We start from the raw sequence: 11530 nt of genomic DNA, 5'->3' as shown, positions 1-11530 counted from the left end.
GGATCTATAATTTCTGATCTTCTTTTTGTAATAAAATGAATTCTAATATTCAAATATTTAAAAATTATAGATTCTATTAGAAAGTATATATTATTAGTTGTTGATGTTAATACATGGTCTTTAAGATTTTTCAATAATTGCAGCTGAATGCATTCGAACATAATTTTATTTTTTATAATATCGACAATTTTATTCGTATGTAAAGAGCTTTCATACAGTTTTATAAAATGTTCTGAAACATTGCAAATTTGTATTACATCTTTTGATGGATAAGTTAAACCACCACGAGATTTTTTTGTAATTAAAGAATTTAAAACATTTTGTGGGTCCCCAGCTAATTCTTGAACACAGTATTTTAGCTGTCTCGTTTTTTTAACCGTGTAACTCTTTAATTTAATTGTCTGATTTTCTTTTTACTCTTCATTTGTACCGCAAATAGTCTTCTTAATTTTTTCTTGCGTGGAGTTTCATCGCCTGCCTGGGCTGAAGTTGTTGGGATCTCCACCAACGAGGTTGAAATTTCAGATTGTCTACTTTCTAAAGAGCGCTAAAACAATGAAAAAAGTTATTAAGTTCGGAAAACAGTTTCTGGGGCTGTATCAGTCATAATAACCAAGATTGAAAGAGGTGAAGCGGATATCTATAGTTCATATATCCTAACGACGACCCAATAAGCTCTCAAAATTAAAACTTTAAAAAAGATGTATTTAATTGAAAAAAAAAATTATGTGCCAATGGCCTGTTATTAAAACAATCAGGTTATTAAAACAAACATTTCTAGCAATAGCGTGTAATGGAAGTATAAAAGAGAATCTGAACTTTACTGTGGATAATTTGAAAATATAAAAGACATTTTATGTTTACAGGGTTGTTATCTAATACTTAACTGAATATTTTCAATTATTAGAAACAAAATTGTATACCAAAAATGGTAAAAAAAACTTTGGTGTGTTAATTGCTATAAAAGGTTACCTTTCTTCGTTTTTTAATCCCTTCAAATATTGTAGGAACCGCACTACCTAATAAATAGGTTTTGTCACCACTTGTGTGGAACCATTCTTTTTCGAAATGTTTCGAACAGAGTCTACTGGTTTTTGTGGGCATCCAATTAACAGCATTTATTTGTTGAACCCATTCATTTGTTCTCTCGGTATTATTAAGAGGAAATCTGTAAAATCATAACATTAGTTTAAACTACTAATTTAGATACTTATAAATAAAACTAATTACTTACACATTGTAATGCCTTGAGTTACTGAAAATACCTCATGGTAATACTAATATAGTAATAATAACATAATTGTTTATATAGTAATATTACAATAAAACAATGGTAATGCCTAAAAAAAGAATGCTCAGAAATTTAATTTATTTTTTATGGAATTTTAACCCTCAACGCACACCGCCAATGGCAAATCATCATGGTGTGTGAGTGAAATGTCCGAAATTATTAATTATAATATAATTACTGAAATAACTATGCATATTTAGCATTCTTATTTACTAATTTCGATCTCACCTTTCCTTAAAATACTAATTTAAATTGGTTTTGAGGTTTAAAATTAAAATAAGAAGTAAAATCAATTAATATCTAATTGCACTATTATAAATATTTACCTATGAAACGATATTCCTGGTGTTTTCTGCTCGCTGCGATTTTTACAAAGAATATACGCACAATTCACAAGAAAAGCACATTAGTAAGAAAACCAAATTAAAAATTTACAAGACTGCAATCAGGCCAGTGATCACCTATGGTGCAGAGACGATGTGCCTAACACAAAAAGATGAAATGAGGTTGGAAATCTAAGAAAGATAATTCGACGAATAATGGGACCGGCGAGGATAAGTGTAGGCGAATTTAGAAGATTAACCAATGAAGAAATTAAAGAAGTCATCGAGGGTGAAGACATAATCAAGTTCGTGAAGACGCAAAGGCTCAGGTGGCTGGGACACCCAGAAAGAGCTAACCCAGAAGTAATAATATTTCATTGAGTATAATACATTTATTTACACATACTTTTTAACAAAGTCTCCAAGAATCCATGTTCTACTAACAAACGTTGACAAGTAGTGACAACTGACAAAGAGTCTCCATACATTGTGCCTAGAGCCCCGTGACCGTAATCATGACCTACTGATATGACATCTTTCCCCTTACATTTGATAGTCCTTAAAATGCACTGGAGCCCTTTTGAGTCTAGTGCTAGTTCTATTTTCAGCATTCATCTGGGAGGTTGAAGGTTCCTCTACTCCACAACTCTGATTCCCAGATAAGGAGTTTAATGATCTATCATTATGTGCAAAATCAGTATTCTTCTTAATTTCCGCTTTAACTAGGGAAGGCCTCAAGTGATAACTGTTTCGCCTGACCACTTCCCCATTTTCTTTCTGCACTAAATAAGATCTGGGTGCCTCATCAACTTTTTCCAGAATTTTACCTGGTCTCCATTCTCTACCCTCTCTGACACCTACATTCTCTCCTGGCACTATTTCTCTTCTTACCTTGGTGTTTCTATCATAATAATTTTTATATTCGTTTCTTTTTGCCTCTAGTTTCTCCCACTCTTCCTTTAGATTTATGTCTTTGTGCTTTTTATTTGATGGTAGCTTCGATCTAAGAACCCTGTTAGTCACTAATTGGGCCGGTGTTTTATCTGTTCCATTTATTGGAGTATTGCGATACTCCAGGAGCGCCATATCTAAGTCGTCACACTTTCTAAGCATGTTTTTGCAATTTGAACGGCTCGTTCTGCCTGCCCATTAGACCGTGGATAGCGGGGACTGGACGTTACAAACTGAAAATCCCAGTCTTTAGCAAATTGCTGACAATGCCACGAATTATAAGGCATGTTATCTGATATGACTTCGTAGGGTATTCCGTGTGTTGAAAAAATTTTCTTTAACTCCTTGATGACCACCTGAGAAGTTTTTGAATTAATTTTCACTATATCGAGCCATTTAGAAAAATAATCGATTAGAACTAGATATGACTGCCCACCACAATCTAATATATCACTTGTTACTTTTTCAAAAAGTGCTTGAGGCAACTCTCTAAGTAATAGTGGTTCTTTAGCATTATGACTTTTAAATATCTCACACTTGCTACAATTTCTTACCCAGTCTTCTATACTTTTGTTCATTTGTGGCCAATGTAATATCTGTCTTGCTCTCTGTTGGGTTTTCTGAATGCCAAAATGACTCGAATGCAATAATCTTAGCATGCTCTCTCTCAATATTTTTGGGACTATAACTCTGTCTTTGTAAAATATTAGTCCGTCAAGTAAATATAGTTCATTTCTTATATAATAATAATACCTAATTGAATCGCTTACTCTTGACAAGGTTTTGGGCCACCCTTGTATACAATATTTCTTTACTAGTTTCAGATCCTCATCAGCATCCACTTCAGTCCTAAATTGTTCTCTCTTCTCATCAGTCATGTTAATAGTATGAACTATTTCTGTAATAAATTTATCATCATCCACTTCATCTTTTATAAAATTCCTCGATAATAAATCTGCCACATGCATGAACTTGCCTGGCTTAAATTTTACCTCTATGTCATATTTAGATAATCTTACCCTAATCCTTTGTAATCTCGGCGACATTATGTCCGCAATGTCTTTATGCATTAATGCCTCCAAAGGCTTATGGTCAGAATCAATTTGCACTTTCCTTCCGTAGATAAAATTGTGATATTTATTGCATGCATATAGGATTGCCAAGAACTCCTTTTCAATTTGACTCATATTTGACTCTGCTGTCGTTAGCGCCCTAGATGCAAATGCTACCAGTCTGTTATTCTGTAAGAGACAGCACCCCAAGCCATTACTACTACTGTCAGTCTATATCACGGTTGGTAACTTCTCATTGAAATTGGCAAGCACAATACTTGACATAATTACTTCTTTTATTTTATTTAGTGCATCAGAATGTCTATATGTCCATACCCATGCATTCCTTTTTTTAAGAGTTCTCTTAAGGGCGTGGAAATCTCTGACAAGTTTGGAATGAATGCCCTTAAATAATTTACCATTCACAAAATTTGTTGTAATTCCTTTTTATTTTCCGGATCCTTCAATCTTCTTATCGCTTCTACTTTTTTGTTGTCAGCTCTCATCCCATCTTTATCAAAGATATGACCCAAGTATCTAACACTTTCAACGCAATATTGTATTTTGTTTGGGTTAAATTTCACATTTAGTTCTCTAGCTCTATCTAACACCTTATTTAGTGTATTATTATGCTCTTCTAGTGACTCACCACAAATTAATAGAACATCGAAGTAGACTATACAACCAGGAATATCTGCAAAATTTTCAGAATTTAATTTCTGGAAGTATTCAGGTTAAGACCAAATGACAGGCGGCAAAATTTATATGTGTCAAATATAGTGCCAAAAGCACATAAATTACTGGATTGCTCATCCAGTTCTACTTGGTAAAAACCCTCCTTAAAATCTAGAACTGTAAAAAATGACTTACCCTGTAACATTGAACGAATCTCATCAACAGTAGATATTATACAAAATTCCTGTTCCAATGCCTTGTTCAGGTCACGAGGATCTAGGCAGATACGTAATGATTTATCAGTTTTCTCAACAATTACCAGGTTACTAAGCCACTGTGTAGGACCATCAACCTTTGCTATGATTCCTCGCTTTTCAAGATCAATTAGTTGATTATTAAGTTTAGGCTTGATTGTAAGTGGGACTCTACGAGGTGACCTAGCCACTGGCACTGTGTTGTAAAAAGCAACCTGTATAATATAGTTATTTTATCGAATTGTGCGCTTATGTCGTCAGCTGTCGTGTTGACGTGTGTGCGACTGACTCCCTACATCATAAACACTCTACTCCCCGCTTTATATAACTTAGGACTAGGACTAGACAATGACAGTTTGCCTCTCAAAAAGTGAAGGCCGGGCGTGTGTTGTCGATCCCGAAAAGTGCGTGGTCCGTAAGTGATAAATGCGCTTGTAAACCCGGTGTTTTGTGTTAAACGTATATCAGTTTGTTTCTCTCAAGTCTATGTATCTCTGTTACTGCCTCTCAGCACTGTAAAGCTAATATTTGTATAACTCTTTATGTAACTGTCAGAATTGCGATAATTGTCAATGTTTGAATCAGCCCTTAAGTTCACTGTAAATAAATCGAAGGAAAATACCTCTTAATTGTTTTATTGCTTCAGTGGTCCTTTATAAATATTTTGAAGCAATTAGGTGTTCAAATACGCCTCTCTTAAATGTGGATAGTTTGGCAACAAAGTTTACCCTTTCCATCATCTTGTGGTCTCTTCGAACCGAATATATTGTTTATCGCAATTCTTTTTCATAAATCAAATTAATTTTCTCTTATTTTAATTCTTTTCCCATAAAAATTAAAATAATACTCATTACTAAGTGCTCTTCACAAAATAGAACTTTGCGTAAAAACATAAGATAAACAATCTCACGGCACATGGAACATTACGTCACCACGCAAGTGTTTGAAGTGTTCATCCTCAACATTCTTATCGCAGATTTATCGCTCTTCGAGGTGCATCTCAAAATCTCAAGTGAAATTGCTGACAAGAAACATGTGATGTGACTGGATTTATGGATTTTTTACGATTCGTTTCTATTAATTTGGTGAGTTCGTTCCATGATATATTTTTATAATCACGCGTATAGGGACATTCAAAAGTTCGAACGCGTATTATTAGTATACAGGACGAGTTTATATTTCGCAGGATTCGTACAGACATTATTTTCTGAGACTCTTGTTTATTATACGGGGTGGACTAAGCTGTGTTTTAGACTCTAAAATTTTTTATTTCTCGTGTATCTCTCATAGATAAATATCTCGCAAAGCTTTTGATACATCTCTAACCGCAATGGATCAATTGAAGAAACAACGCAAACCGTTGAAATCAAAAATCTCTCGTATCTCTAATTGGTTAAGGGATAACTCTGCTCAAGAAACAGATCCCTTGCAGTTTCAACTCCGTCATACTGAACTAACTAATTGTTACGCCAAATATGATGACCTCATGGATCAGATTGAGGAACTGGACGAAGAAAACACTGAAGAACGCGATAGGGAAGAAATTGAAGAAAAGTACTTCTCAACTCTGGCAGGTCTTCAACATAAAATGGAGATGCTCCAACCTCCTTCACACCAGTCCAGTTCCACTTCTCCACGTTTAGCTAGTGCTAAAGTGACTCTTCCCGAAATTAAAATTCAAACTTTCTCAGGATGCTTCTCAGAATGGAGTGCATTCTATCAGCTCTTCGAAACGTTAATTATTAATAACCCGGAACTCAACAACGTCCAGCGTTTTGTTTATCTCAAATCCTTTCTACGCAACGAACCTCTCCAGTTGGTAGAAAACATCCAAGTTTTAGAAGAAAACTTCCAAATCGCGTTAGAGACTCTTCGAAATCGCTACGAAAACAAATCGCGCGTAATTAGTTTGCTTATACAGCGTCTTTTGAAAGTTCCATCCTTAGTCAAAACTAATGCAAAGGCCTTACGTGAATTTTTGGTCACCGCAAAACAGACCTTACTCGCGCTAAAAAATATGAATGTACCCATCGAGCATTGGGATCTCTTATTAATAGAAATATTTTTGCAAAAAGTGGACTTTACTACTCACCGGTCTTTCGAATACGAGTTAGGGTCAAAAGATATTCCCACGCTAAATCAATTCTTTGATTTTTTAGAAAAAAAGTGTGACATTATGGAAAAGTTAAACTCCTCAGATAATAACGATAAAAAAGTTATTAAAACAAACTCTAAAACGGTTCTCTTCTCTTCGGCAAGTAATAAAAATAACTCATACTCCAAAACATGCGTATTTTGTAATAATGCTACACACACTATTTATGCATGCACAAAATTTGCTAATCTTTTCTTACAGGATAAGTATAAATTTGTTAATGAAAACAAACTATGTCGCAACTGTTTAGGAACTAAACACTTTTCACAAAATTGTTCGTCTCAACGTTTATGTGGTATATGCAAGAAAAGGCATCACACACTCTTGCACAATGACCATGAAAATAGCTCTTCTTCTAGTAGATCTTTTCAACGACAAAATCACGCAACCTCTCGCAATGTACAAAACACTTGGTCTGATGGTGAAGCCGGTCCAAGTAATTCTGTCTCTCTCTCTGAATCTCAAACCTCTCAGGTGTCAAATGTAATGACTTCTCTCTCTGCTCTGTCAATAAAGCAGGATGTTCTGCTGGCAACCGCTCTAGTCACTATTTATTCAAAGCATGGCGTACCCATACACGCTAGATGTATTTTAGATAGTTGATCTCAGTCGTCATTTGTCTCTAAAGATTTGGTTCAAAAATTAAATCTCTCTCCTTACAGCAAAAAGTTACAAATCTCTACTATCTCTGAACATAGTTCATTCTCGAACAAAATGGTCGATCTAGAAATTTTTCCATACAAAAGAAATGGTAATGGTTTCAAAATCTCCTGTTCTATTTTAGACAACATAACTTGTAGACTCCCTCAGGTATCCATAAACAGAAGTAAATTTAATATCCCCTCTACAGTCACTCTCGCAGATCCCACCTACTCTGTCCCTGGAAATATAGATCTTCTTCTTGCCAGTGACATATATAGCGAGTTGTTATCGGATGGTTTAATACGTTTAGGTAAAGGACTCCCTGTTCTCCAGAACACACACTTAGGGTACATTATGTTTGGTTCTTTACCTCCTTACGCACTTCACAAAGGAATTTATAGCTCACAGTTGTCCCCTACACAGTCAAATGTCTCTTTATTTGTCCAGTCCACATCTGAGGAAGATAAGCTCGATAATATAATTCGACAATTCTTCGAAGTCGAAGAAGTGACCCCCTCTGTTAAAATCTCCTCCTCTGAGGATCTGGCTGAACAAATATTCACTGAAACAACTCAAATTCTACCTTCTGGTCGGTTTCAGGTAAAGCTTCCTCTCATTTCTGAAACAGCACATAAAATGCTGGGCAATTCTTACAATATGGCTAGGAAAAGGTTTATTAGTTTAGAAAATAAACTCTTAAAGCACGAAAATGTATACACTCAATATAAAGCATTCATCAATGAATATGTTTCTCTTGGACATGCCAAAAAGGTTCCTCTTTCTCTCACAAATGTGCACTTAGAAAATAAATACTTTTTACCTCATCACTCTGTCATAAAAGAAGAATCATTAACTACCAAATTACGGGTGGTTTTTGATGGCTCCATGAAAAGTTCCAGTGGCTATTCTCTTAATGACATCCTGTTGAAAGGAAAAACTCTTCAGCCTGAACTTTTCGACATTCTCCTTCGGTTTAGATTGTATACCTATGTCTTCACTTCCGACATACAAAAAATGTACAGGCAGGTACGAATTCATCCTGATCACACATTCCTGCAGAATATCCTCTGGCGGGATTCTCCAGAACAGGACATCGAATGTCTTGAGCTTCAAACCGTAACTTATGGAACAAAAAGCGCAAGCTTTCAAAGTACTCGTTGTTTGATGGAATTAGCTAAAACTCATCAAAACAAATACCCATTGGCCTCCGATGCTCTCTTAACAGGATGCTATGTAGATGACATTCTATATGGGGCCAATGACACGCAAACTCTTCTTAAGGCTCATAATGAGATAACTGACCTACTCAACAAGGCATGCATTTCTCTTCATAAATGGTGCTCTAACTCAAAAATGTTTTTGGAAAATGTTTCTACTCTCTCTACAAACTCTGCGTATATTATTCTAATAAGGTTTTAGGTCTCTGTTGGAACCCCAGTACTGATACATTTTCAATTTCTGTACCTCAATTATCAATAAAGGATAATTACACAAAAAGGGAAGTACTCTCTATTATCGCTCAAATTTTTGATCCACAAGGGCTCATTAATCCCGTAACTGTTCTTGCTAAAATTATTATGCAAAAAATTTGGATTTCTAAAATTAATTGGAATGACTCCGTGGATTTAAATATTTTAAATGAATGGTTGAAGTTTATAACTGATCTCGCTGCTCTCAAAGACATAAGCATACCCAGATGTCTTTTCTCATGTCATGAAATTTCTTCTATTGAAATTCACTCTTTTTCTGACGCAAGTTTGAAAGCATATGCTGCTTGTTGTTATATACGGGTCATCTACAAATCAAAAAATATCTCGTGCTCTCTTATTGTTTCGAAAAGTCGTATTGCTCCTTTAAAGACCATAACGCTTCTAAGGGTGGAACTTATGGGTGCTTTATTGGCTAGCAAGCTCACCACAAAGGTGGTTGATATCATAAAGGATAAATTGCCCTCTATTACCTCTATAAACATGTGGAGCGATTCTGAGATAGTTTTGGCGTGGCTCAGATCACATCACTCCAGATGGAATCAATTTGTCGCCAACAGGGTAGCTCAAATTCAAGAAAATTCTTCTCACTCTCATTGGAGACACGTAAAGTCTAAAGACAACCCTGCTGACATCCTCTCCAGAGGAATGATGCCCTCTAACATACTCAACTCCACTCTTTGGTTTCACGGTCCACAGTTTTTGCAAACATTTGACCTAAATTTGTCTTAATATAGTCCGAAGTTTAATTTTAATAAATTACCTGAAGAAAGAAAAGTTGTTCTTCACACTCGAAGTGCTCAATTTGATTTCTTTGTCATGCTTTCTGAAAGGTTCTCCAGTTTCACGAAATATGTAAGGACTATAGCTTATGTACTCAGATTTGGTAATAACGCAAAGTCTGGCACTCAAAAATTATCGGGTGCACTTGAAGTATCTGAACTTCAAAATGCCGAAATGAAAATTATAAAATTATTGCAAAACTCATGTTTTTCCTCAGAAATTGCTGATCTCAAAGGCAATAAGATTATTTCTAATAAGTCTCTCTTACAATTTGCTCCTTTTCTTGACAAAAATGAAATGCTCCGTGTAGGTGGACGTCTTAGGTATTCCGAAGTTACCTTTGATCAAAAATATCCTCTCCTCCTCCCCTCGAAAAATCATGTTGTTCGTCTAATTCTCAAAAAAGAACATCTCAGGCTCCATCATGCAGGTCCTCAGAATACTCTCTCTCAAGTTCGCCTTAGATATTGGCCCTTGAATGGTCTACGGGAGATTAAGAGGATAGTCCACGAATGTCATGTTTGTTTCAAGTTTAATGCCAAACCCTTAGCTCAAATCATGTCTGATTTACCTAAGGAACGCTTATGCTCTGCTCAAGTTTTTGCTCATGTAGGTTTGGATTTTGGTGGTCCCTTTCTAATAAAGGCCTCTAAACTTCGTAAAAGTCCCTTGATAAAGTCATACATAGCTCTGTTTGTCTGTATGTCCACACGTGCGGTTCATATAGAATTAGTCAGTGGGCTTACAACAGAAGCGTTTCTTCTCACTCTCAAGCGCTTTATCAGTCGCAGAGGTCTCCCTCAGACTATTTTCTCTGATAATGCGACAAACTTTCTTGGGGCTAAAAATCAGTTATTCGAACTCTACAATTTCTTGAAAAATAAGGAAACTAACTCTTCTATTCAGGAATTTTTAGCCTCCTCTCAAATTCGGTGGAAAACAATACCACCTCGATCTCCTCATCATGGAGGACTCTGGGAGAGCGCTATAAAGAGCGCTAAACATCATATCTATAGATTGTTGGGCAATCTCAAAATTACATTCGAGGAATTCAGTACCGTGCTTACCCAAAATGAAGCCGTACTTAATTCTCGGCCCATTTGTGCCCTCTCTAATGATCCCTCCGATTTCACATATCTTACCCCTGGTCACTTCCTGATTGGAAGGTCTCTCACCTCGCTACCCGACCAGGAGTATACATCTATCCCGGAAAATCGACTTAGCATCTGGCAAAATCTCTCTAAGCTCCAGCAACTTTTTTGGAAAAGGTGGTCGACTGATTATCTGAATCGACTTCAAAATCGTCCAAAATGGTTTCTCCCATTTAAAAATTTACAACCCAATGACCTTGTGCTAGTTAAAGAAGACAATCTCCCTCCTCTCTACTGGTCATTGGCACGAGTGATGGAAGTCTTTCCGGGTAAAGATGGCCGAGTGAGAATTGCATCTGTTAAAACTAATGATGGGATTTTCAAACGCTCGATAACAAAATTGTGTCCTCTTCCTAGTGAAGGATTATGTTAATGTTATTAGGTTTAGTACTTTTACTCATAATATGTTGTTTGTATGAATTTGTATACTATTACTCATATTGGTTTTTTTATGTACTCTTTTCTTTTTAATGTCTTTTATAATGTTAAAGCTAGTGCTTCAACGGGGGGCAGTATGTTGTAAAAAGCAACCTGTATAATATAGTTATTTTATCGAATTGTGCGCTTATGTCGTCAGCTGTCGTGTTGACGTGTGTGCGACTGACTCCCTACATCATAAACACTCTACTCCCCGCTTTATATAACTTAGGACTAGGACTAGACAATGACAGTTTGCCTCTCAAAAAGTGAAGGCCGGGCGTGTGTTGTCGATCCCGAAAAGTGCGTGGTCCGTAAGTGATAAATGCGCTTGTAAACCCGGTGTTTT

At 35.9% G+C, this 11530-nt stretch overlaps 2 protein-coding genes across 2 annotated transcripts; both read left to right on the top strand.

Annotated features, from left to right (window-relative positions):
* Nucleotides 1–5876: 5876 nt before the first annotated feature.
* LOC140433664 (uncharacterized) lies at nucleotides 5877–9562 on the top strand. The gene is made up of 3 exons (XM_072521645.1): nucleotides 5877–6200; nucleotides 7512–8657; nucleotides 9203–9562. Exons 1-3 carry the CDS (start codon nucleotides 5877–5879, stop codon nucleotides 9560–9562), a joined length of 1830 nt encoding a protein of 609 aa, XP_072377746.1.
* An 87-nt stretch (nucleotides 9563–9649) lies between these two features.
* Nucleotides 9650–11137, top strand: LOC140433661 (uncharacterized). Its single transcript, XM_072521642.1, has one exon. The coding sequence runs from the start codon at nucleotides 9650–9652 to the stop codon at nucleotides 11135–11137; it is 1488 nt and encodes a 495-aa protein (XP_072377743.1).
* The last annotated feature ends 393 nt before the right edge of the window (nucleotides 11138–11530 follow it).

The sequence above is a fragment of the Diabrotica undecimpunctata genome, chromosome 1 (genome assembly GCF_040954645.1).
Source record: "Diabrotica undecimpunctata isolate CICGRU chromosome 1, icDiaUnde3, whole genome shotgun sequence".
Classification (NCBI taxonomy): Eukaryota; Metazoa; Arthropoda; class Insecta; order Coleoptera; family Chrysomelidae; genus Diabrotica; species Diabrotica undecimpunctata.
The sequence above is the reverse complement of the archived record's forward strand: the minus strand, read 5'-3'. Positions and strand labels throughout refer to the sequence as shown.